This window comes from Drosophila rhopaloa, unplaced genomic scaffold (genome assembly GCF_018152115.1).
Source record: "Drosophila rhopaloa isolate 14029-0021.01 unplaced genomic scaffold, ASM1815211v1 contig_3, whole genome shotgun sequence".
In the NCBI taxonomy this organism is placed as follows: domain Eukaryota; kingdom Metazoa; phylum Arthropoda; class Insecta; order Diptera; family Drosophilidae; genus Drosophila; species Drosophila rhopaloa.
In genome coordinates this window covers 13,898,733-13,926,425 of record NW_025335123.1, presented here as the reverse complement: position 1 = coordinate 13,926,425, position 27,693 = coordinate 13,898,733, and the positions used below count along the sequence as shown (strand labels likewise).

Below are 27,693 nucleotides of genomic sequence, written 5' to 3'. Positions count from 1 at the left end.
TACAAAAGGGACACTTGAAAAGATGATATTCCGTCGTTTTAGCATCCCAATCGTCAGGATCAGGCTCGTAATTCCCATCATCATTGTGATAACCATGTCCCTGGGACTTATGCCCAAGCATTTCCTTTACAAACGCGCCTTCTTCAAGTGCCTCGTGCTGTAAAATGCATTGGCACTGATCTCCGAGGGGATCATCGTTGTCTGAAATGTCTGGAAAGCCTTCTTAATCAGCATGGGCACTCGATCCCTCGTCCTGGCAGAGCAACAACATGCCGAGCAGGTCCTCCTCCAGCAAATCACTCAAATGGTGGCTCCTGCCCTCCACTTTCTCCATCCCGTTGGCATTCTCCGCATCCGCATCCTCCAGGCAGCTGGTGCATATGGTCTTGGGAAAGATTCCTGCCTAGCAACTGGATGGCCACTCCACTGGAAAATCAATTGCGCAATCGGGGATCTCCGATTTCTGGGACTCATCGAAGATATTGACCATGTGCTTGCCTTTTTCCAAGCAAACACGACATGTTGACGGCTTCATGGCGCTGCAAGTGATTAAATATTTTAATAGATCTCCACGAAATTTCAGTTCTAACTTTTTACGGTCAGATATTAAAGTTGCATAGATTCCTCGGCAGATTGTTTAAACTTTAGCTGCAAAAGCCGGTAACCGATAACCGATAACTACCGGTTATCGGTTGTGGACTTAGCTGTGTTGATTACTAGGGGAGCCCCTGTTAGTTATTTTTTGTTATTTTCAATTTTTGGTATTGCAGTGAAAATTGTTCTCCAACTAAAAGCTAAATGCTAATCAAATATTTTGTGGTATTTCTCAGATTTACTCTCTCTTTTACCTTACGTAAGTATTATTTTAATAGGTATAAAAAGATAGAACGTTTCCAATTTTTGTATGGCCTGTGCTACCCTTTATCTTACATATGTATTCATTTTTATAAACCCCTTAAATTAATAACAAAACCTTCATAGATAAACAAATGCAAATCTATTAATGTTTATACTAAAAAAGAACAATAAAATATTGCATTTAACTTGAAGTCTTAGTAATTTAAATTTTAAGTTAGCATAAAAAGATTCGAGTTATAGAAGTTCAAAATAGCGAAGACACACTCCACATTTAGCGAGTACACAAATTCAGTATTTAGCGAATACATACACCACATTTGGTATCAAGCTAAGTACACACCCCTTATTTGGTATTTATTTTTTGCCCGGCTGGTAATTTTTATTGTTCATGGCGCGGTCATACTGACCATCTTGTTTACTTTGCGCGCAGCGGAAAACCGGGCCGAATATTCAGGCGCTTGAATTTTTTATTCTTTTTTTTCGCCCCGCCTCTTAACGAATTTTTTGCCGCAAAGTGGTGTAAATCGAAAGAGGCGATCGCGCGCGTTTTTTTGTATGTGAAAATGTATTGAAAATGAAAGAAGCGAAAGAGGCGCAAAGAGAGCGAAAGAAAGAAGTGCGTGCCGAAAAAAGAGAGCGGCGAGAAGTGCCAAAAATAAAATAAAATAAGAAACAGGCAAAGTTAAGTGCGGAAGGGCGAAAGGAGAACGAAGAACGAAGAAAGCGGCAAAGAGAGAGCGAAAGCACGGCAACAAGTGGCGAAAATGTGCGACTAAATTGGTAAAAACTCCTGTTTGCTCGCTCTCTCTCTCTCTCACACACACAACTCCCTCCCTCACTTGCACGCGCACATCCCCATCATTTGCCATCTCCCTCGCTCGCCAGATCGCTAGTGGCAACAAAAACAGGAATAGGAACAGTCGGTCAAGTTCAAGTGGGAACGGAAACGGAAAGGAAACATGCGGAGAATATTTGCATCCTGGAATCGGCATCACTACTTCATCACCGGCGTGTTCCTGGGCTTCCTGCTCAGCCGCTACATTCCGCAGGTCATTTGGGAGCTGGTGCAGCAGGAGGAGTGCCCCCAAGAGGTTGCCGAGAACCTGCTCATCGCGCGATTCGGCCAGGAGTTCGAGCCACATCTGAACCTCATCAACAAGCCGCTAGCGGCTAAAAAGCCGGTAAGTCGACTGTTCCCAGTGCTACAGGGTATAAAAATTGAAATGAGGATATTTGTAAAAGGTTCCACTCCGCCTGTTAAATGAATTGCAAAAGATCAGGAGATGTGTTAACAATTATTCCGCATATCCCGAAATCTTAAGAAAAAGATTCGTTAGATAGTGTTTTCCAGTTTAAAATGGCAAAATAATAAATGCCTTATAAGAAATAGAGCCGAAGAAATGTTTACAGGAGCGCTAAAATATTTCTTATAAAGTGGTCCCATTTCTCAGTATTCATTACCTATAACAGCAAGGGACAATAATTTGTGAATTAAATTAGGTATCCAATTTTATAGCGCGTTTTTTTTCATTATTTATATATATATATGATATACATTAAATCTTTAGAACAACATAAAATAATATTTTCATTTCTGATATATAGTCGTTTATTTACTACCAAATTGTCAATTGCAGATGCAGAAATTTATCCTACATCATGCTTCATATTCGGTAAAGGATCCATTATAATAGCTATATCCATTTCCGCATGAGCAATTAATTTATTAATTTAATTTAATTTTCCTATTGACTTGACAAAAAAGTTAGTTTCTAAGATATCTAACCATTTTCTAATCAATTATAATGTGAAACAATTTATTAATTTACAAATCTAAATTCAAGTTTATAATGAAATGAATATTTACCCAAAAAGTGATGTGCTAGTGCAAAAAAAAACCCTAAACATAGAGTTTTGCCCCGATAAAGGCAGTTTTTCATTGTTTAAATAATATTTACAAACCAAGTAATGGTTTCCAATGGGATAGAAATGTTTTAACTTTCGTTATTAATGGAAAATTTAATGTATAAAAACCTAAATGAAAATATTAAGCAATGGGGCTGAGATAATAAATAAAATCCGATTTCGCCAATCACAAATCGTTTCGATTTTTGGAGCCATAGTCTGCGGCTCTGAAATGGCAACCCGAAAATTGAAATGCTTAGCCGACGCGACGACCACATGTCTCATATAACAGGCATCGGCCATCGGGCAGTGCTGATAGCGCTTTATTGACCTTCCTGCTTATCGCCGCAGCACCACACTGGCCTACACCGAATTTCGTTGCTCAGGATAGATTAAAGCTTATCCCATCTCTAACAGATGGTTATAAATTTGTCTCAGCCCCTCTAATGTTGTAAATATAGGCAATTAAATTACTCAAGTCAAAATCCGTGGATTTTCATAATATTTAAAATTTTTTTTAAAAGTTATCATATATTTTTGTAATAAGAATAGACGACTGCAATCTTTGAATATAATTTTTTGTTGATCCTTGGAAACCCATGTGTCACTCAAAATGGCTTTTCTAATTCCCAGAGAAACTCTTACTCATTCACGATATAGTTTCCGCGCGGAGCATTGTAATTAACACCGAACATTTGGTTCACATATTGTTTAAAGTATTTCCCTGGGGCAATGACCCATTCCACACTGCCTATATGGATTCTCCCCGGAGACCCATTGTGCTTCAATTTTCGACCGTTCCGTTTCAGACGTCACTTAATATTTTTCGGCTTGAATTATTTCGCTTATTGATGAACTCTCGTGCACACGCTCAAGTTCCCACTCTGCAATATATTTTATTTATTTATTTTTCTTGTTGAAAAGCTTAGCATTTTGGCGTGACTTGTGAAAAGTTCTCAAATTTCCCCCTGCTCAACTTTTCCCTTACTATTTTCCTTGGGCAGGTCACATTCTTACTGTTTAGAATGCACTGTGTCTGTAAATTCCAGACGATCAGTGCTCGAAAATTAAATTTAAATAAATAAACCCATAAATGTTAACTGATACCCTGTCCGCATGTATTTAAAATTCTCCCTATGTGGTTACGCCAATCGAAAGCACAATTTATTGAATTAAAAAGAGTGCGCAAGAACGGAAGATATTTTTAAACAGTCGAGCTTCGAATACGCTTTAATGTTTGAAAATTGCTTTCATTGGTTTTTTTTTAGCAATCCCAAAATATTTATTTTATGTAAATGAAAAATGACTTGCCAAAACCATTTATTGAGCCGTTAAAATGTATACTTAAAGTGTTTGAAAACTTTTCCATATTAAGACACTGACACTATCATTGAAAAACAACACTGTTAAGTTAATAAAAAAAAACAGGAAATGTCCCCATATATCGAATTAAAAATTTCGAAATAAACTCTAAACCCTTTGGCAGGGCATCATCACGACAAAGGGTTATATCGATAAAATATTTTCTTTTTTCCACCTCATGTTCAGCAAATTATGTCGATTTTTTTTTTGATTTTATATGCTGACGCTTGCGTTATGTTCAACACGTCGGCTATATATAATTTTTTAAGACGCCGCAGCTTAATTTATTGTTAATAATTTGTTGCACGTTTTTATGACATCGCAAACTGGATTGTTGCCATTATTTTGAAGGTGATGTAAAAGTGTCGCCGAAGTTGTCATACAGCTCCAAATTTGCACTTAGCTGGGTCTACTGAAGGGAATACGTAATTGAAAGAGTTGAAATTGAGTATTTAAAACACATGGAAACTTAGAAAACTTTAATGCAATTTAAATCTTTATTAGTCCTTTCCGTTCCTAAAGTTAATTAGTAAATCCATTGGATGATGTGAATGAGTTGTTTAATAGTGACTAAACCCGTTTCGAAATTAACTTAATATGATAATTGTATCTATAAACATTTTGATCGTTCAATAATTTTTTGATTGATTACGGTTTTTATGGAGCAGTTAAAATTGTTGGTTATCATAATTACTGTTTGCTTTAAGTAAGTACTTTAAAATATAGGAAAACAAATTAATGTTAACTTGTGTATACATTTCTTAGATCTTATACCATTTAAATATGCAAATATTTGATTGATTACTTAGGGTAACGATTGCAGACGGTACCCCAATTCTATACTATTTCAGAACTTATTCTTTCAAATTGTTTTGTCCATTTGAGTGATGATTTGCATAACACTTACGTGTTTTTTTTAGGTTCGGTTTCTTGTGTGTCGGTGAAAATGCTTACTTATATCTTTATTATTTCCTTTTTTATGGGGCGCACATGGCTCAAGAGTCACCATTTCGTTGTTGTATTTTTAATGTGCGTAATGAGTGGATGTTAGTAGTAAAGTACGAGTTGGTCTGGTCAGTTTGATCATAATGTCTTAGATAATGTCTTGGAACTCTGGCTTGAGTGATCTTCAAATTGCCAATACCCTAAACTTGATTTTTAATTCTGACAATAAGCTTAAGCAAAGTGAATTTGTATTTAGAAAAAATCGTTAAGTATAATTTATATCAGTTTTATTCTTTGTGACAAGAAAAGCTATAATTGACTTAATAAACACTCTTTAAAAAAGTGAGCTTTAGTTATCAGTTCAAACAAACCTTCACAGTTTAGGTGAAAAATCTTTAAAAAATAATAATATCCTATTAATGAGGCAATGGTCAATTGTTAAGAACGGACATAATTTTTTTCTTTATTATTATCTTACACTCTCAGATTTAATACAACGGGTTAATACCCTGTGAAAGGGTATCACAAGATTATATGTACAAAATTCGGGCAAAAGTCGTCTTCCATTCACTTAATAAAAGACAATAACTGCGTTTACTTAGTGTGGCCCCGTGTGTCCGTGTTCGTGTGTACTTGTTGAAGTTAAAGTAAACATATCTGGACAGATGTATATATACACATATGTATATGTGGTGTAGATATATGCGAACGAGCCGAGAGGCGATTGTGTACACACTATTGCTAAGTGGGAAGTTAAGTGAAATCAGAGCCGGCAGCACTTTGAACTCTAACCCACAGTTTTGTGGATGGTTGGTGGGTCAGCGGATCACCGGATCACCGGATCACCACCTCCACGATCACGATGTGGGGATGATCGATGTGGTGGAGATCAATGGATTTGGATAGGCCGCCTCCGATCTCTCGACACCTGTCCAAACCGACCCAGTTTGGCATTTCAGACACTCTGTTTGTGTTTTGGCTTTCAATTCAAATTTGTATGGGTTTTTAAATTTTTCAAAAAAAAATTCTGGACTTAAAACAGAAAAAAAAGATAAGAAAGACATGGCGTGGTGCTTCCGCAACATTAGGCGCCACATGTGCATGCTAATGCGCCAGAACTTCGCCAAGAGTTGCGAGAGCAAGCTGAACGACCAGATCAACATGGAGTTGAAGGCCTGCCACCAGTACCTGGCCATGGTGAGTGATCCTGGACTGGGGATATTGGGTACAGGATGTGGTAACGCACCAAACAGATGACCCAGCATTACACCATGCATCACCTAAAAATTACTGCGGTATCCAGCCAATATTGTAATCCGATGTTGAGTCAACATTGCAAAGCTTTCTTAAATTTAAAAATCGTATTACTTGAATTAGATTCCGTTAAAACGTGCAGATTGCCAAATTTTAAAGCAAATGCTTTAAAATCGAATCCATATTCTAAACCTAAAAATATTTTTAATATTAAATCGAAAATGATTAGGAAAAATATTGAATTCCTAAGGAAAAAATCACGTAGTGTAAGACTCAGAAAAATACAAGGCAATATTTTATTAAAACTAAATGATTTAAACCTTTTCCGATAAGATAATATATAACATTTTTAACTTATTGGCAAAAATGTTATATAATTTTCGTGTAATCTAATTTCGTACAGACTTTTTTTAATCAATTCAGTGGGACATAATTTGCGGGAGTAAAATAGGATAAATAAAGATAATATTTAACTTTTGTAGGCCTACCATTTCGATCGTTCGGACATCAGTTCTCCGGGATTGCACAGGTTCTTCCTACAGTCGAGTGCCGAGGAGCGGGAGCACGCGGAGAAGATCATGAAGTACATGAACAAGCGGGGTGGTCTAATCGTTTTGAGCAGTGTACCGGAGCCGTTGCCCTGTTTTGCCAGCAGTCTCGATGCTTTGAAGCACGCCCTGAAAATGGAGCTGGAGGTTAACCAGCATCTGCTGGATTTGCATGCTCTGGCTGGCGAGGAATCGGATCCCAATCTGTGCGATTTTATCGAGGCGAACTTCCTGCAGGAGCAGGTCGACGGTCAGAAGATCCTGGCGGACTACGTCTGTCAATTGGAGAAGGCCCACAGCGATGTGGGTGACTATCTGTTTGACAAGTATATGGGTGCTGGAATGCATACAGGCAAATGAACCCCTCGAAATGGACCATCATCATCGAAGTCATAATTTGAACGATAAAATTCCCCATGTGTATTAAATAAAGTATTGGCTTGCCCTCGATGATCTGGTCTTTCTGGCCAAATAATTGGTTTGCTCTTTGTACGCCCACTTATCAGCTGACTTGCGTAGCACTAGGTCTATAAATATACCCGCTTATCGGGCGGTACACGTTGCGCAAGATTTTAATTGAAAATGAAAACGAAACCGTAAACCGTAAACCGAATCCAAAACCGAAGCCGCACCAAATCAAGAGCTAAACCCGTTACCAATGCCGTCTGATAATCGATTTGCGATCGCCACTTTTCGATTGATTGGGCAAACAAGTAAATCTGGATGGAGGAGCAAACAAAAGCCGTGCGAATATATATATATATATCCATTTGGGGGCAAATTCTACCACTCAGTTGGTAATCCCATGACTCAATTTCTCTATGAAACACGAGATATGATAATCTTTGGAGTCTATAAAGATAAAAGTAAAAACAAGTATGATATAAAATAACGTTTGTTTTCCGATTATATAATCAAACGAATGGAACTGGATGATTAAGAAAAGTTTGCTAAATGATAAGCATTTGTGACGTATGTGGGAGGTTATCTATAAAGAGGAAGGTCCTGGAAATTAGTAATAGCAGATAATCTTCAATCCATAAAGATAGTTTTTTTTATAAATTGCAAATACATGTTTAAATTAAGGCATTAAGGAAAATAAATGGTTCGCAAAGGTGGAACTAAAGAGGTACTTAGGAAATAGTCATATAATATTGCTATATTAATACCTATAATCTAATATAAAGTTTAGGTACTATGAGATCCTTAGTTATAAACAGAAAAAGAATTGATAAGTTTGGCTTTGTGTTTATTGTGCCTAAAACCATCTTTCAAGATCATGCTAATTCTGTCTGTTTATTACTATAATTTAACAGGCATTCACTTAATTAAAAAATTAAAATTGATATTATGCTATTAGCAGGAGCTCGAGATAAATTCACCATGATCTAATCACTGAAGTCATTCATGAAGCATGATGAACAGAAACAGCGGGATGCGGTTCCTATAAGCGACTACGATCCACTTGGGAGTTGGGGCATTCCCACAATTGCCACCGAACTCACCCAGATCTGAATGGTAACATCTTGGCGGGGCTTAATTGAAAAGCGCGTCGCATTTCCGGTCTGAAGTCTGCGGCTCGAGGCATTTATATAGAAGGCAGACTGTACGGGACGGTACGGTACAGTTGCCGGCCCCAATAAATTGCCATAAGCCCCCGGACTAGACGATGTGCCTCCCCCGCGGGCGTTAGAAAAAGTCGGTGTCTGGTCGACGGCGCACTTGTCCCAATTAAGATTTGTCCAATCCAATACAATTTGCAGCTGCACCAGCTCTCTCTGGACATGTAAAAAACCGAGCCGAGATTGCCAGCTGCCTATATGCTATATGTACCTGATCCGTATGCCATATGTCTGGGCACTACACATTTTTTTGTTTGGTGATCCAAAGGTGTCGACTCTGCGGTGACTGAGTGATTTAGTAGATCAGCCAAACAAATCAAGACATCAATAAAAATCTAATAGCAATTCATGTCTTAAAAACATTTCTATAAGATCTATGAATTATATTTGATTTTTAAATCAACAATATAAAAACCAAATATCCATACGAATCAAGAAATCTGATAGTGAGGCAATCAATATCAATCCGATTTATATAAGAAATATGAATTCTATTAGAAGCGTTTTTAAATACATTTTTAAATCAACAGTATAAAAACCAAATATCTTGATGGATTCTTAATCATATCAAGATAAATAAAAGTAGGGAAATTTAGATGGTACAAGTGATTGCAAATTAAATGAGTTATCGATTTGTAAAGCAGTCCATTAAAGCTATAAAACTGCGATAGAATAATTAAACTACACTCACAACCAATAGAACGATTCGATTCATAATTGAATCAATTACCGCAGGGTTACCAATGGCTGATCCGTTAATTTAAATAATTGATTTTAAATACGGTTCATTGACGTATTTTATATGTGGGATTGACAAGGGGGTTAAGGGCATTTGTGGGTAAAGCACAAACATTACAGTTTCCTATTTAAAAACATTTTTTTTTTTACACTTTATAAAACACTTTGTCAAATCTAACAACAAATATCAAAGAAGTTTCTCGCATATGTCGTGAGATTGCAAATTCCACTAAAGCATTTAGTACAGTAACTTAATCATTTATAATAGTATCAATAGCACATCAATTAATCGATCACTTAATTTGGATTGTTGAGTTAATGAATCAGAACTGTTTCTCTGTGTACAATAAATAAACGAGCTCTAAAAATAGTTGTAACTTAATGCGAAATAAAAAACAGATTACATTTAATCGTTGGCAAACGATTTGCTTTTATCATTGGCACAATATTTGCCAAGCTTAATTTAAATAACCCCGTTTTAAATCGCATACCTGCTCCAAAATGTCATTCATTCGGCTTATCACACTTTGCTTACAAAAGCAAACACACCTTAAGTAGTCGCCATATAAAAAAATACACCCTCTCAGCTATCTGGAGATTTATTACACCCAAGTCGACGACGAATTCAAGGGCCATATAATCACTGTGAACATTTTATCGCGTCCCAACTTCTAGTTTAACCCACTCCCTGACTCATCAAGCCAAAATTTAAATCAATATTTGTCGAAATAGCAAAGTCTGGGAATATTTCTAACTGATCCTCTTAAATTCGGTAATATTATGACAAGGGTTATTCATTGTTTTGTCAGGGACTCAATCGATTCCTCTGTTATGCGGGGCGAAATAATAAACATCAAAGAACGGGCCATATATTTCAATTAAAATTAAATTTCACTGCTCATAAATAAGATGGTTTTCAATATTTATGTTTCCACCCAAGAATCGTATAATATGCTGTGGATTGTTAACTCCATTATCTATGTTATATGTTTTATTTCATTCAGAAAGAAAAAAAAATGCAGGAGGTATCCTGAGGGAAACTTTTGAAGAGGGTATTATAATTTTAGTGAAAAGTTGGCAACTTTTTTTATTAACTTTCTATAGCCTTTAGTTTGCTGTAGGACAGAAATTGTTAAACCGTTGATAAAATAAACTGTTTATGTATTTTTTCAATTTTAAATAAAAATAATATAATTATAAATTATGAAACAATCAGCAAAACTACACAATTTAATTATAAATATAGAAAATATCATAGGTATACCTGTTTTATCCGAAAATAGGCAACAGGTCTGTATGTATTTCAATTGTATATATAATAGGGTCTGTCGTGGGATCGGTTTACCATAATTGTCGTGGCTCTGTTTTTTGTATATCTCCGAGGAAAGACTTGCCTTTATTACTGCATGGCAGCGAGTAAACAAACAAAATCCCTATCAATGTGTGTTTAATTAATTTTTTTTGAAATGGAAATTGAAATTGGAAATGCCTTTTGTTCTTATTCCCGTTGTTTATGGTTGCCGGTGACGTCGTCTTAGCCATATCTTTCCGCTGATAAGACAGCCAATCGATAAGACGGTTGGTTAGCCAGTTGGCTCGGTTGCTGGCCTGTTCTGTTCTGTTCTGTTCGTCAATAAATTCTCTCCTTAACTCTTTGGCTCACTTCCGTTGTTGTCATATTACGTCACAAGGCTGTTGGTTGTTGTTATCTTTGCCACAACTTGGCCCACGTGCCCCAAAAGACTTCCTCGATCGGTGGCGCAAATTTATCCGCTGGCGGGAAATTTATTAGCTATTCGGGTGTGTATGGTTTATGTGGAATTTGGATCAAAGATGCGAACTCATTGTTCAGGTGAACAAACCTTTTAGTGAATCACATTTTCGCCTGGCACGGCCTTGTTACCTGAATCGTTAAAAGCCGACAAGTTTTTAGGAACTGATATACACACATATATAAAGATGAACAGTCTCAACTGGCAGTCAACGATTCAATTGAATCTTATTTGTTATTAACAATTTTAAATTTTAGAAGAGGTCTATAAATTAGCCGTAGATTAGAGTTGAAAATATAGAGCTTTCAGTTTTTGCCAAAAAAAATAACAAGTATAAAAAAGTTGTACTCATAAACCCTAGATAGAAAATTCAAATTTATACTTTTCAGCTTTTCTGCTGATAATAAGTTAATTAAGAAAACAAATATTTATTAAACCAAAATTCACATGTTATTTTTGAATGTATTAACGCAAATAAAAAATAATATAACAAATAAATATCAGATTTCAGAAAAAAATATAGTGAATTCTTAAAAATTGTTTTCTTAACACAAATTACTTTTAAATCAACGTTTTTTTTTTTTATTAAAATATCAGTATGCAACACCTAACAGCGACCACTGTTTATGTGTTGATTTCTTGAAAAAAGTTTATTCATTGAATTTCCCATGCATCATTCATATTTGGAAAAGCATTTTTATTTACCCAAAAACGCTACAAAACATCCAACCGAAATAACACGAATCTCGAGAGCGATCTTAGCCGAATTGGACGTTGTTTTCTTTTGGTGTTATTTTTACCCGTGGTTTATCTTTCGGCGATATTTACACATTTGATGATTGGCAAATGTGCGTGTACGTATGCGTATGCGTCTCGTCTCTTTAGCCCGAATCCATCTGTGGTATTGGCACAAGGTTAGATCTTGAACCGATCCACCGTGGATCAGCGGATCAAGCTGTGACCCCAGCGCGGTAATTAAAGCGCCACATGGACCCATTAAGTGGGCAGCGATTGCATACGATTGCAACGATACGGGGCACGCGGTGCTGCAATGCCTGCAATTCAATTAAATCGAAATTGAAATTGGTTTTCTCGATCGCGCCTAACGCGACTTTGATTGGCCCCTTCACAGCGAGAAAAAACTGGACTTAAAATGAAATATTTCCCTATAAATAAAATTGGATATTGCCCATGAACGATATAAAAATATTGGAAGGGTTATAATATATATTTATATACTGAAAAAATGTAGAATTAAGAATAAAAGAGCGAATGCTTTGTTATATAAAATAAAATACCTTAATATTTTAGGTACATTAGGTTCCCTTTGAAAGCCGTCATTATCCGCATTAGCCGTATTATCTTCCCTGATACTTAAGAAACTTGTTATTGATTACTCAATTAAATGAATCTCAATTAATGTTTTCGGTGTCTCTGGCTCGCTTACAAATATAATACATATATTTATTAAGGTGATTACTGCTAATTGCCACCGCAGGCGAGTGTGTTTTTTTTATCCAGCTAGCAACGTTGAACGACACTCCATTCCGCATCCCCACTCCTCTGATTTTCACTCTCGAACTCGCTGACCACTTGAAAACCATTCGGTCCAAGGACTGGGCAAAACTCATCACAAATTAAAAAAAAATACACACAATGAGTTAGAAAATATAAAAAATTTGTTTTACCGAATCGATTCATTTTTTTTTGGCAGACATTTTGTCTGAGAATCAAATTACGATCAATTATTTCCTCAATTTTTTGTCTAACTGGAATGAAAATCACTTGTCTAACTTATGTAAATATTTTAAATATTTGTTGTTGTATAAATATGCTTTTCTTAAAATTCCCGATACAGCTTATACATTTAGGCAAATGTTAGAATCTCAAAAAAAAAATATTTGGTTTTCGAACACAACAAAAATTATGATGCTACCCCTTTTAAAAAAATATTGTGGCCAAAATCCGGAACAAATCATCTCGATTTTTCGGTCCTAATCCCTTTTGTTTGTTTTGTTTAAAAACATATATTTTCTGTGTTAAAATTGTTCCATCTTGACTTTCTATTTTGGTAAAAAAGTACTTCGAGGAAGTACTGAAATACCCACCGTCCTTAAAAAACATGAAGTAATACCAATCGCAACTGACCCTGGCATCGCCGTCGGCTTTACGATGCCATATAAACACGGCAGCAAACAGCTTGTTTGCCGTTATTAAAGATCTATTAAGAATGATTTTTAATTAGCCATAATTCCTGTAAACTGCACAGCCCCAGTCAGCATATACCTGGACAAAAAACCACCTCGAGTTTGGTCCGAAGAGCTTGCACAACTGGCAATTGTTTATCCAACGAACTCAGGTGGAAATCAAGGTGGGGGAGGTGGAAAATGAGGAGGAGGAGGAGGAGTGACCACCTTGCACGCATCTCTTTGGGTCAACAGTGGGTTAAGATGGTCAGTAAATTACTCAGCCAGTTGCATGTACATATGCAAATTTCGAAGGGCGGCTAAACGCCCACTTAAACGCTTAACAAAGTTTACAATGTTTACCTAATTTTCTTTCTTTAAATTACTTTGCACAGTGAGTCACACGATTTTTTGCGTAAAGCTATATTTCAATTCAGTGGAATTCTGTCAGTACTCAGTATTCCATTAAATTCCAAACAAAAGCTGAAAAACAATTAAATTATTTGGTACTATAAATTATGTGCGTTTATGTTTATAGTTTCTTATTGACAGCAGTTTTATGGCAGCCACTACTGAACATTGCTAAGATTTTATTAAAGTTTAATTGAACTCGAGGTCACGTTTGTTATATTCAATTACTACTATAACACATAGTTTTTTTCTTAAGCCCCATTTACTAAAATAAACTTCGTAGAAAAGTGTATCACATTTTGTAAATATGTCAATTAAAAGGTTTAATATGTTCTTAAAAAATAATAAGTATGTATGTATGTATATGCTGACTTTTTATACCCTTGCAGAGGGTATTATAATTTCAGTCAAAAGTTTGCAACGCAGTGAAGGAGACATTTCCGACCCTATAAAGTATATATATTCTTGATCAGCATCACCAGGAGAGTCGATCTAGCCATGTCCGTCTGTCCGTCTGTCCGTCCGTCTGTCCGTCCGTCTGTCAGTCTGTCCGTCTGTCCGTCTGTCCGTCTGTCCGTCCGTTTCTACGCAAACTAGTCCCTCAGTTTTAAAGCTATCTGCTCGAAACTTTCCCAAAAGTTGTCTTTCTATTGCAGGTAGTATATAAGTCGGAACGAGCCGGATCGGGCGACTATATCATATAGCTGCCATATAACTGAACGATCGGAAAAGCCATAACTTTGGTGTTTTTAAAGATAAGAAGTTGGAACTTTCTATGGGTTTTATTTTTGGCCAATCAATCCGACATACCGAATTTCATAAGGATCGGCTGACTATATCTTATAGCTGCCATATAACTGATTGATCGGAAGTGCCATAACTTTGGTGTTTGTAAAGTTAAGAAGTTGGGATTTTCTATGGGTTTTATTTTTGGCCAATCAATCCGACATACCAAATTTCATAAGGATCGGCCGACTATATCTTATAGCTGCCATATAACTGAACGATTGGAAATGCCATAACTTTGGTGTTTTTAAAGTTAGGAAGTAGGGATTTTTTATGAGTATTAAGAATGCATCATATGAATAATTTTGGAGAATATAATTTACAGAGTATTCTGCAAGGGTATATCAACTTCGGCTCCGCCCGAAGTTAGCTTTCCTTTCTTGTTAAAATGTAATTTTTATGATTTTTATACTTGTCTATTAAATTATTAGCAAAAATAATTTGTAATTAAACTTTTTATGCAGAGCGGAAGCATAAAAATATTAAATAACGACTAAAATGGATGTAAGTCACATGATTCTCCTAAGACATAATAAATAATAATAAGTATTCCATTCGACGTCCCCAGAGATTTCAGTTGTCAACTAGCAAAATCACATGGTGTTAAGTCCATGACCTGACATTATTATCGTTTCTAGGCATTCTGGGAAACGAATTTGGTAATATTTTTTGGCTCAGTCATTATAGCCACAAGATAGTGGATAAAATTGTTTTTCGTGGGGAATTCCTCGTTACCGTGCCAATCTTTGAACAGTCATTTAATCGTAAAAATAAGAAATAAGACTTGCCTTCAAGTGGGCAAAGAAAAATGGAAGCACTTGAAAAGTCAAAGAGTTTACGAGGCAGTCGTCTTAAGTACATAAGCGTGTAGGAATAGATGTAATTGGGGAGATAATAAGACCCTTAACGCACTTTTATTGGGTTGAGTGCATGTCAGCAGCTAAAAATAAGCAGGTGAAATAGATAGATCATTTTACTCATATTGCTGGAAAGTTTTTTGGATCCAAATAGAACATATTAAAAGCCAGATGGTGGATCTTTAGAGGAAACAAGAAAATTTATTCAAGATAATTTTATGATATTTCTTTGAAACTACCTTTGCATATAACAATTCCACATTACGGGCTTCCCAAAAACGAAACACTTTTTTTTTAGAGGAATCCGATTCATGATAAAAATAAACTAGCTCTCTTAAGTCACGTACCCCGTTTGGTAATTTTAGAACCCAAGGGTTCCCCTTCCCACGCGCAGATCGATCGGTACTTGGATATCCAGAATTTATTCACCCTAAATCATTGGAGATGCTTTCGAGATCGCTTCTCCTGTTCCACATAATCGAATTGTTGAGTTATGAATTCGATTCACGGAACTGGAGAAGTTAATTATCACAAGGGCCTTGTGCCTGGCATTCCATTCTTCTGGTTACAAAACCAAAGATTGATTACGAAAAACAAAGTATGTAGTTTATTAGATGGAAATGTTTGCAAATTATTTGCTTACATTAATGGTAGATACTCGTAAAAGTTGAAAATAAATCATTTTCTCCAAGTAAGTTCAATGAAATGATTAAAGCTTTTTATTACATATTTAAAATTTATATATTCTGTTTAACGGATTACAACAGGCATAATTATTTTGTTTTTTAATTGTTTTCGGCACGAGTTTATACATTCAAGTCTGAGTTTTGTTAATAATCTCTCTTAATAAGAGAATAATGAACAAGAAGTGACAAATAATTTTTAACATATCAAAATAGGCAGCACAATTTCTAGAGAAAATGTTTTATTTTATAACCTGTTTAATTATTGGGATATTTAATGTTAAACAAGTGCATACAATATTTGTGATTTAAATTCTGTAAAATTAAAAATAAATGATAATATTACTTTATATTTGTTTTACTAAATACTTTATTTCGTTTACTATTTTGTAGGTGAAAAATGTGATTCGACCGCGCTACTACTCCTCGGAATTGGGCATCCGCGAGAAGCTCTTCATCGGGGTGATGACCTCGCAGGAGCACATCAACACCTTTGCGACGGCCTTCAACCGCACCACGGCCCACCTGGTGAACAAGATCAAGTTCTTCATCTATGCGGACAGTGTGAAGACCAACTACAAGCTGAAGAACATTGTGGGATTCACGGACACGCGGGAGAGTCGGCGACCCTTCCACGTGGTCAAGTACATTGCGGACAACTATCTGGATGAGTACGACTACTTCCTGCTGGTCCCGGACACCGTCTACGTGGATGCCCGGAAGCTGGTGAAGCTGCTCTACCACATGAGCATCACGTTCGATCTGTACATGGGTGGGGCCCGCATCGGTCTGGATCCCGGAGGCAGTGCCTCCGTTGATGGCCAGTCAAATGAGCCGGCCGGGAACGAGGAGGAAATACCCGGGAGCAGTGATCGCAACTACTGCTCCCTGGAGGCGGGCATCCTGCTCAGCAGCAGCGTCATCCGCAAGATGCGCAACAATCTGGAGCGCTGCGTACGGATCGGGAGCACCAATGACCACAGCGTCAACATCGGGCGGTGCGTCAAGTATGCCAGTCGGGTGGCCGGATGCCAGGAGAGCTTCCAGGTGAGTCCCCCTCAAAACCCGATCCCGATCCCGGCCAGAATAAGTGGTGTTTTTGAAGATATATTAGCCTTAAAACAACAAACAAACAAAGCTAGAACGTACATACTATATTTTCTAAAAGAATAATATAACAAAGTAAATCTTAATTGTTCTCAAAAATCTGTTTAAAGCAAATCTTAATTGTTCTAAAAAAAAAAATCTTTTTATTTTGCTGAAAAACCGTCTAGCCATGAATAAATTAAATAAAACTTACGCAATTTATTGCCGAATAAATTGTTTATGCTTTAATTAATTTGCCGCCGCCTGGTTTTTATGCTTTCTCAGTTCTATTTTGTCGTGAAATCTGTACGCGTTTCCTACATGTCGTTTTATTTACTTAAACAATTTGATATTGACTCGAAACAAAATGAACACAGACACACGCACATTCGAACACACAAACTGATCTTGATCTTTGGTCAATAAAAAATCAGTTCATTGATAGACAGTGTCAGCAATACAAATTCAGATGATTTTTATTTGACAATTATAGACTTTTGAAATTTGAAACATACATATGTATAATAATTTGAAAGTACATAATAATTATTCGCAAATGGTAGAATTTAGTACTTTCTGAAAACTCGAACAACACTGCCGAACAGTGACCCTGAAAAGCCAAAGAAAATAATAAAAAGAGCCAAGCACCAGCATCACGCAAAGATACTCTCACACACAGAGGCGTACGTTATATTTTTTGTAAGGGGGTTCTTAAGCATTGAGCGAAATTAATAGATTGAAAAAGTTATAAAATACTAAGACAACAATACGATTGACAAATAACAAAGGTTAGTCATTTTAAAAACCGATGTTCTTAAATGTATCAATAAATCTTGAAGCCTTAATAATAATATTTCACCATGTGAAGTATATCAAAGCTAACTTTAAATTCCCTCGTTACCAAATAAGTAATACATTTATAAAAAAAACTTTTTTTGAAAATCCCAAAGTTTAAAAGATTAAAATGAAATCGCTATTTTTTTAACATTATGGTCACAAGATTTATTTTACTTTGCTTTTTAACTCCAGCAATTGATTTTTACAAGCTGAATATATATTTGGCTTAGAATATTTTATAAAAATATTATTTGTAAGTTGACTTTAGGGCTTACCCCTAAAATCTCCACTTCGTACGCCACTGGTCAAACACATACACACAGAAAGCAGATGAGCAACCGAATTCGGAGCAAGACCAGTCCACTCAGTTGATGGACAACACAGTTTATTTATTTAATTTCCAAGTGGCAACAAAAGAATTTCTTTGCCGTCGGTTAAGTGTGCGTAGGGGGCGTGGCACTGGGCGGGAAGGCTGTGAATGTTAACTTCACATCGTGACAGTTTAAGAGCAACTACTCAACGTTTTCAGTTAATTCGTACGATAATCGTGCATTCTTTTTCTTGATTCTATTGTTTCGAAAATTTATTTTTATTTTTCTTATATTTTTACAAGTATAAAAATTAAATAATATATAATAAATAATTATAAAATTAAGAGCTTCTTAACTTTTGTTCGTCATTAGACTTTAAAAAATATTCCAACTTTTTGACAACTGTTTGAAATGGTTGTATATTTTCAATTTGAAAAATACCTTTGAAAATACTCTCATTTTGAATGAATTAACCAGCAAACACAGTACTTCCGCTAAAGCAGAGGTGGGTGTGTCTTACTCATTATCATTTCTGATTATTGCTCTATTTATATGAACACGCAGTTTAGTTTGGCATAAACAGTCGAAGAACCGTGAGTAAATGGAACTTTTTCAGCTGGTTGATGTTTAGATGGTAGCTTCATGTTCGTTTGATTTGGATTGGTTTGTTTGGATTTGCGTTTATTTATGCGGTGGGGCAGCATGGAATGATTTATGTCCTATGTGTGGTCTCTGCACATCAGCAAACAGTGGTGGTAAATATTATACCACTGAAAATTGAAGGTGTTTCATGTCATCTTTTTTTAGGGGCCAAGAAATACTTTTTTTATTTTGAGTTATGTATTTGAAAATGATTTGCATAATTGTAAATAATTGAATGTATTACAGAGATTCAATCATCAACTCAATTCAATAGATTTCTTAAACAAGAACCACCAAAACTTTAGATCCTATCAATCTATTTTGTGTTATGAACAGTATTATCGATAATCATGATATTTCATATTTTTGATACTTAACTACAAAATTAATGAAAAAATATATTTATTAACTGTCGCAAATACTTTGTTAATTGTAGGAGGCGTTTTTAAATGCTTTTATTTCGACTGCAGCTGTCTAAACAAAAGCGGGGAATATGCAAGTGTGTTTGCCGGAGTGTTTCTCTTAATTAACTGGCCTAAAGAGTTTGCTTATCGGCGTCTTCAAAAGCTGCACTGCGGTCCATGTTGCCGGGAATTGATTAATGTGCGCGGGCCAATTAAAAGTGCTCCGAATGGAAAATGCATAGTGGGGGAAAAGAGGACTGAGGAAGTGGGAGTGGCAAATCCGCGATCTAATGGGCTATCTTTGTTCCATTAGTGCGACATTGTTAATTTAATTATGCTTATTCTTGCCCGTTTTTTTATGGATCGTAAAAGGGATCGGTTCATGGCGAGCATGTGGCACTGCAGCCGTGGGATCCCCAGCTCGACTTCCCTTCCACGAAATCGATCTGAACTTGACCTTGACCTTGCTTAGCCAACTCCCTCTAAAGTGCATTTATTTATATATAAATATCTTTATCTTTATGGCTTTGCAGGGCATGAGGCAGTATAGCTACTCCTTGGAGGCGCCGGGCCGCCGACATCGCGACTTCAGCGAGTTGGCCAAGGAGGAGGCCTTCCGCAATGCCAGCACCGTGTATCCCGTCCAGACGCCGGAGGACTTCTACCGCCTGCATGCCTACTACTCCAAGGTGAGTAAGTCGTTAGAAAAGGGATTTAGAATATCTTATGGTTCATATATCAATATATACTGATATCACTTTGTTTAGTTCCGGAAATTCCTATAATATTTACAGAAGGCTTACATTAACATAAAGTTTTTAAAGCTATTTTTAAATAAATAAACAATTGTTTTTTTAAATCATTTGACATAAATCACAACCAAACTTAGTGAGATACTTGGGCCTTGCGATTTTAATTATTACTTAGTTGTAATATTATGATAGAATTTAAAGATAAAACATTAGTGAAATAAAAGAATTTGTACAAATTTACTAAGTGGGGGATATATAGTTATTTGTTTTAATATCTATTGATAATTTATTATAAAAATATATATTTTCCCTTGAAATCTCTAGAGATTTAAATATATATATATATATATATATATTTATTTGTTTAAATATCTATTGATAATTTATTATAAAAAATATATATTTTCCCTTGAAATCTCTAGAGATTTGTGTGTATAATAATTTCTAAATAAATTATGTGGCATTATCAAAAACTCCCTCCATTTTGCAGCATCACCTGGAGAAAGTGCAGGAGCGTGGCTATGCGCTGGAGCAGAAGTCGTACCGCATTGCAAATGGGAGTATCTCGAACAAGATCCTGGAGATCCGCTGGCCACTGGGCGTGCCGCCACCTAGTGCGCCGGAAACGCGCCACGACATCCTAACGTGGCAACTGCTGAACGGGACGCACAGCTTTCTGCCGAACGGCAACGCGGAGCACGCCTTGGCGCCGCTCTCGCGGATCGAGGCCCTGGACTTCGCCAAGGTCCTGGAGATAGCGCTGCAGTATGCGGCCCTCAAGCATCCGCGCCTGAGCTACCACAGCCTGCACAGTGCCTACCGGAAGTTCGATGCCACCAGGGGCATGGACTACCAGCTGCACCTCAGTTTGCAGGAAGGATCGGGTCGGAGTCGCCGGCTTCTGGTCAAGAGCTTTGAGGTGGTGAAGCCATTGGGTCGCGTCGAGGTGGTTCCCTCGCCATACGTCACAGAGAGCACGAGGATTGCGATGTTGGTGCCGGCCTTCGAGCACCAGGTGCCCGATGCCCTTCAGTTTGTGGACCAGTACGAGAGGATTTGCATGCAGAATCAGGACAACACCTTCTTGCTCCTGGTGAGTTCAATGCTAGTTTTACATTTTAGTCCCTAAAAAAAACACTATTCAATCGCGTAGATCTTCATGTACCGCCTGGACTCGCCCAGCAAGGGCGACGAGGATCCCTTCAAGGGCTTGAAGACGCTGGCCCTGGACCTGTCCTCCAAATACAAGACGGATGGCTCGCGGATCGCCTGGGTGTCCATCCGGCTGCCGGAGCAGCTAAGTGATGCGGTGGATCCGCAGGACTGGCTGCTGCACGCCTCCATGTACGGCCCGCGGCAACTGCTCAGCCTGGTGGTGGCGGACCTGGCGCTACCCAAGCTGGGTCTCGAATCGCTCGTGCTCCTGGCCACCCCGGGCATGGTCTTCAAGGGCGACTTCCTCAACCGCGTGCGCATGAACACGATCCAGGGGTTCCAGGTGTACGCCCCGATTGGCTTCCAGATGTACCCATGCCGGTGGGCGCAGTTCTGCCGGGAGTGCGACACCTGCGACGTCAGCCAGAGTGGGGGCTACTTCGATCGCCGCAACCACGACGTGATCGCTTTTTACAGTCGGGATTATGTCCAGGGTATGTCATTTTCTTGGATTGCTCATTGGTGTGTTTCTCACTTGATAGAGTTCACTAATGTTGTTAATAGTTTTTGTTCACTGGTTCACTTATTTAATTAAAAGAGGGTTTAGTTGTTCAGCACTTAATTAATTGTTAAATTAATACATGATATGTTTAGTGTTTCACTGGCTTAATTAACTAGTGTTCATTTGCTCACTTGTTCAGTTTTCCCAGGGCTTAATTTGCTTGCTCATTTCTTTAAATGATTCTCTTTTGATTCATTTTACTTAAGTGAACTGCACTAATGATTTTTGTATCACTTGTTTACTTACTTAGTCTGCTGACTTTGTTCATTGGCTTTTCTAAGACTTGTGAGAAGTTAGAGGGGAAACAAGTTAACCACTATAAACCAATGTCTAAAATGACTCATTCGTTGTTTACCCTTTATCCACTTCCAGCCCGCAAGCTGTTGCATCCGCAGGGCTTGCCGATCATCCGCAGCGACCTGGACATCGATCAGTTGCTGCTGCAGCCCGGTGAGGAGACGCGACCACCGGGCGTGGAGAGCATCCTGGACATGTTCGTGGCGGCGCAGCACTCGGTGCACATCCTGCGCGGCGTAGAGCCGAACCTGCGCTTCGGCCAGGATGTGCGGAACCACCTGGCTCGCGGCGGATCGCTGCCGGAGAGCCAGCCGGAGCGATGTGGTCGGGAGCAGTGCATCCACCTGGCGTCCCGCAAGCAGATCGGTGACGCCATCATACGCTACGAGGACAAAAGTATTCTGCACAAATAGCAGGGATCCGAAGGCCTCTTTCGCCAGCTCCAACTCTAGCTCCAGCTCCTGCTCCTGCCTGTAATATCATCAGTTCCTTTTTAATCTATTTCCATGTGTATATGATCGCGTGAATGCAAAATGTGTGTGTGTGTGCATGCCGAATAGATCCTATACAGGACTTATGCAAACTTTTATACTCGCACCCAAGGCTTAAACCCCATTTGGATACATTTGGATTGGGATGGTGGGACACGTGTGTAAGACCTGTTGCGGACCTATCTCAATCCCAACTTAGTGTTTAGGCCTAGGCAATTTCCGTTGTTGCTTGCTTTAAAGTGAAACTTTCAATGCTCAAAAATGGTAGACAGCAATTAGTTGTAGTTTAACTAAACGTAGTTTTAGCTGCCAAACGTGTAGGACAGTTTTAGGATAGTTGTTCGAGCCATTTAAACAGACATTCGATTTTCGCATGTAAATACTTAGCATACGCCACATATCTCTATTAACAATTCCTATCTTTCATATTGCTACCAAGTACGTTAGTCAGGCGCACCATTGACTCCTATTTAAATGACTAGTTAAGCTAAGTGTTATACTACTACGATCTAAGTGAAACGAACGATGTGGCTGTACGAAAAACAAACAAATGCCGCCTTGCCTCAAAGTGTTACAATCCCCATGAATGGGCTCTCTCAATAACGGTGTGCCAAAAAAGGAAATATTATAGAAAAGCTGGTCTAAATTCCCTACTTCGTTCCTCTTTTAAAAATGAATGTTAAAATGTAAAAATTTATATAGATATCGGCTAAGAGAGAATATGAACATAAAATTCCGTTGAAAATTTACCGTCAACAAATCGAAAAAGAAAATATATATTTTTGTTTTATTTATTTATTTTTTTTTTTGATAAGATAATGTCACGTTTTTTGTATGGCAATATTTTATAACATTAGAGGACCTTGTAAATAAATCAATACACTTTAAAGAAAAAATCAGGTGAAATTCTATTTTTAAACTAGAATTGTTAAGTGCTTGCCAGTGTATCTTAGCCGATATCTACTGTAACGACGAGACTAGTTACATTATGTAATTATTTTGCCCATTTGCCAGCACATAAGTCTTAGCATCGAATAAGAAGTCTGCCAGTCAAATTCTTATCATTACGATTACAAAAGGGGAAATCCGATTAATTTATTGCAAAATTTTGTGTATGTAAACGCGCCAGGAGTAGTCCTCCTCCCCCTTGTCCCAAAAAATCAATTTTTTTTACCTTTAGTCATAGTGTAAATTTACTATATATGTTTACTGTTTATGTTTAGGAATTGTTGTTATTGCAGAATAATACAAATTATGTATGTGCATATGTACAATAAATTTGGATGTTTTCTTTAACTGAATCGTTGGAATTGATTTGTATTTCCTATTTTTGCATCAGGAAGCTGAGATCCGCTTGGGGGGCTAGCTCCTCGGCCTCGCCGTCACTGCAAAAATATTAGAAATAGAGATATTGAGATATTGAAAACTAAAAATGAAGGCCCAAACCAAAGTATTAATGTGCATAGAGTTCTTAACACTGATATAATCCATGAGTTAATTATTGACCTATACATATACATAACTCGAAATTTTAATTGTGCTACCCATGAAATGTGTTACTTCTAAGTTTCCAATGTGTTGTTAAAAGGAGACCCACATCTGGACTTCCGGAGTTCATAACTTTACCAAATTTGATCCGATTTGAAAGTGACATACCTCCTAAGACTTGTGGGTTCATTCTCAAAAAATCTGCATTCAGATTTTTCATTTTAACGTTGGTCCAATTTTTGACCCATTTTCATGTCATTTATTTCCAAGTTTCCGATGTGTTGTTAAAAGGTGACCCACAGCTGGACTTCTGGAGACCATAACTTTACCAAATTTTATCCGATTTGAAAGTGGCATACCTCCTAAGACTTGTGGTTTGATTCTCAAAAAATCTGCATTCAAATTTTTCATTTAAACGTTGTTCAAATTTTTGACCCATTTTCATGTCAATATTTTTCTATTTTCCGATGTGTTGTTAAAAGGTGACCCTCAGCTGGACTTCCGGAGTCCATAACTTTACCAAATGTTATCCGATTTGAAAGTGGCATACCTCCTAAGACTTGTGGTTTGATTCTCAAAAAATCTGCATTCAAATTTTTCATTTAAACGTTGATCAAATTTTTGACATATTTTCATGTCATTTATTTCCTAGTTTCCGATGTGTTGTTAAAAGGTGACCCACAACTGGACTTCCGGAGTCCATATCTTTACCAAATTTTATCCGATTTGAAAGTGGCATACCTCCTAAGACTTGTGGTTTGATTCTCAAAAAATCTGCATTCAAATTTTTCATTTAAACGTTGTTCAAATTTTTGACCCATTTTCATGTCAATATTTTTCTATTTTCCGATGTGTTGTTAAAAGGTGACCTTCAGCTGGACTTCCGGAGTCCATAACTTTACCAAATGTTAACCGATATGAAAGTGGCATACCTCCTAAGACTTGTGGTTTGATTCTCAAAAAATCTGCATTCAAATTTTTCATTTTAACGTTGATCAAATTTTTGACCCATTTTCATGTCATTTATTTCCAAGTTTCCGATGTGTTGTTAAAAGGTGACCCACAGCTGGACTTCTGGAGACCATAACTTTACCAAATTTTATCCGATTTGAAAGTGGCATACCTCCTAAGACTTGTGGCTTGATTCTCAAAAAATCTGCATTCAAATTTTTATACCCTTGCAGAGGGTATTATAATTTTGGTCAAAAGTGTGCAACGCAGTGAAGGAGACATCTCCGACCCTATAAAGTATATATATTCTTGATCAGGATCACCTCCTGAGTTGATATAGCCATGTCCGTCTGTCCGTCTGTCCGTCTGTCTGTTTCTACGCAAACTAGTCTCTCAGTTTTAAAGCTATCGGATTGAAACTTTGCACACACCCTTCTTTCCTTTGCACGCAGTATATAAGTCGGAACGGCCGGGATCGGCCGACTATATCCTATAGCTGCCATATAACTGATTGATCGGAAATGCCATAACTTTCGTGTTTGTAAAGTTAGGAAGTTGGGATTTTCTATGGGTTTTATATTTGGCCAATCAATCCGACCTACCAAATTTCATAAGGATCGGCCGACTATATCCTATAGCTGCCATATAACTGATTGATCGGAAATGCCATAACTTTGGTGTTTGTAAAGTTAGAAAGTTGGGATTTTCTATGGGTTTTATATTTGGCCAATCAATCCGACCTACCAAATTTCATAAGGATCGGCCGACTATATCCTATAGCTGCCATATAACTGATTGATCGGAAATGCCATAACTTTGGTGTTTGTAAAGTTAGGAAGTTGGGATTTTCTATGGGTTTTATTTTGGCCCAATCAATTCGACATATTAAATTTCATAAGGATCGGCCGACTATATCCTATAGCTGCCATATAACTGATTGATCGGAAATGAAATAACTTTGGTGTTTTTAAAGTTAGGAAGGTGGGATTTTTTATGAGTATTAAAAATGCATCATATGAATAATTTTGGAGAATATAATTTGCAGAATATTCTGCAAGGGTATTTCAACTTCGGCTCCGCCCGAAGTTAGCTTTCCTTTCTTGTTCATTTTAACGTTGATCAAATTTTTGACCCATTTTCATGTCATTTATTTCCAAATTTCCGATGTGTTGTTAAAAGGTGACCCACAACTGGACTTCCGGAGTCCATAACTTTACCAAATTTTATCCGATTTGAAAGTGGCATACCTCCTAAGACTTGTGGTTTGATTCTCAAAAAATCTGCATTCAAGATTTTCATTTAAACGTTGTTCAATATTTTGACCCATTTTCATGTCAATATTTTTCTATTTTCCGATGTGTTGTTAAAAGGTGACCCTTAGCTGGACTTCCGGAGTCCATAAATTTACCAAATGTTATCCGATTTGAAAGTGGCATACCTCCTTAGATTTGTGATTTGATTCTTAAAAAATCTGCATTCAAATTTTTCATAATAACATTCTTAATTTATCACTTGAGTAATTTAAATACTATAATGGAACCCGTACCCCAATGTGAAAGTCGACTTACGGCTTGAACAGCTTGGCGTGGCGATCGCCCAGGAGCGTGGCCTTCTCGCCCTGGACGCGGACACTGGTGCCCTCGCGCAGACCGAGAACGGGCAGTCCGTGGTAGGCCACGAACTCCTCGATCCGCTCGTCCCGCGTCTCGCCCTTGTGCTGGCTGCCCGACTCCGGATCCAGGTAGTGCGGATTGATGTTGAAGGGGACGAGGGCCAGGGCCTCGAAGCTGGGCGGATAGGCCACCGGCATGTCGTTGGTGGTGTGGATGGACCTGGTGGCCACGTTGGTGCCGGCACTGCTGCCCACATAGGGTAATCCCCGCTGGAGCACCAGTTCCCGGATCGGATCGAGCAGCTGCATCTCGTAGAGGGTGCGCAGCAGGACGAAGGTGTTGCCGCCGCCCACGAAGATGGCCTGTGCCTCCTTGAGAGCCTTCTCGCGATCCGGTTTCGTGTGCAGTCCCTCCACATTATATCCCCATGGCTGCAGGGCATTCCGCACGGTGGCGGTATACTTGTCGTGATCCCGCAGAGCGTACGGCACAAAGAGAACCGTCTTCACATTGGCACTAAAGGGGAGATAAATCTATTATTTATTTTATACAATAGAATATTAATCATTAAAGTACTAGTTTTAATAAATACATTTATTTCTGAACTCCCTACTATTACCTACAGCAATATATATAAAAAAGTATGATCTATAATTTCTGACTTTAAAAAACGTTTGCTAGATTTCAAGACTATAAAAAAAAATCTGGAGATTCTTTGTTTTATATTATTTTGAAATCTTTTTTAAAAATAAATCTGGTTAATAACCTTAGCTTAAACTTTATATTAGATACATATTTCATTAATATATCAAGTTTTAGTAGATAGGTTCTGTTACTGCTGATACGCGTTATCATTTATTATTTATGCGAAGATGTCTTTTCCAAGAAAGATGCATCGGTGGAGTTCTGTTCTTTGTGGAATATAGTTACCCCTTGAAGAGATCCTCCAGTTGGCCGCGGGCGTGCTCCAAATATCCATGGCCATGCAATCGCGACGAGGAGAGCAGCAAAAGGTTCCGAGCACTGGCCATTTCTTCAGCAATCTAATCGTCGGATTGGATGGTTCCCAGTTCACCAAGACGGGCAGATTAGCAGTTTTATGACCACTGCTAGGGATGTGCCTTGGAAATATCGGAGTAAGACCACAACACAGCCTTATCACAAAGCAAACAGGGGA

General features: G+C 37.7%; 3 protein-coding genes across 4 annotated transcripts; 2 read left to right on the top strand and 1 right to left on the bottom strand.

Moving 5' to 3' along the window:
- The first annotated feature begins 1,260 nt into the window (after positions 1 to 1,260).
- LOC108049017 (chondroitin sulfate glucuronyltransferase) lies at positions 1,261 to 23,765 on the top strand. Of its 2 annotated transcripts, XM_017130021.2 has the most exons (7): positions 1,261 to 1,638; positions 1,744 to 2,039; positions 16,321 to 16,974; positions 19,741 to 19,896; positions 20,450 to 21,052; positions 21,113 to 21,608; positions 22,049 to 23,765. In XM_017130021.2, the coding sequence occupies exons 2-7, from the start codon at positions 1,818 to 1,820 to the stop codon at positions 22,384 to 22,386; spliced, it is 2,469 nt and encodes an 822-aa protein (XP_016985510.1). In that variant the 5' UTR covers positions 1,261 to 1,638; positions 1,744 to 1,817; the 3' UTR covers positions 22,387 to 23,765. The 2 variants fall into 2 exon arrangements, with proteins under 2 accessions (XP_016985510.1, XP_016985509.1); XM_017130020.2 differs by having other exon boundaries at positions 1,261 to 2,039.
- LOC108049019 (soma ferritin) lies at positions 6,044 to 7,333 on the top strand. Its single transcript, XM_017130024.1, has 2 exons — positions 6,044 to 6,267; positions 6,807 to 7,333. Exons 1-2 carry the CDS (start codon positions 6,133 to 6,135, stop codon positions 7,230 to 7,232), a joined length of 561 nt encoding a protein of 186 aa, XP_016985513.1. The 5' UTR covers positions 6,044 to 6,132; the 3' UTR covers positions 7,233 to 7,333.
- Positions 23,629 to 27,661, bottom strand: LOC108049018 (probable alpha-aspartyl dipeptidase). Its single transcript, XM_017130023.1, has 3 exons — positions 27,447 to 27,661; positions 26,472 to 27,032; positions 23,629 to 23,849 (listed from the first exon to the last, which is right to left on the bottom strand). Exons 1-3 carry the CDS (start codon positions 27,545 to 27,547, stop codon positions 23,789 to 23,791), a joined length of 723 nt encoding a protein of 240 aa, XP_016985512.1. The 5' UTR covers positions 27,548 to 27,661; the 3' UTR covers positions 23,629 to 23,788.
- Positions 27,662 to 27,693: the final 32 nt, after the last annotated feature.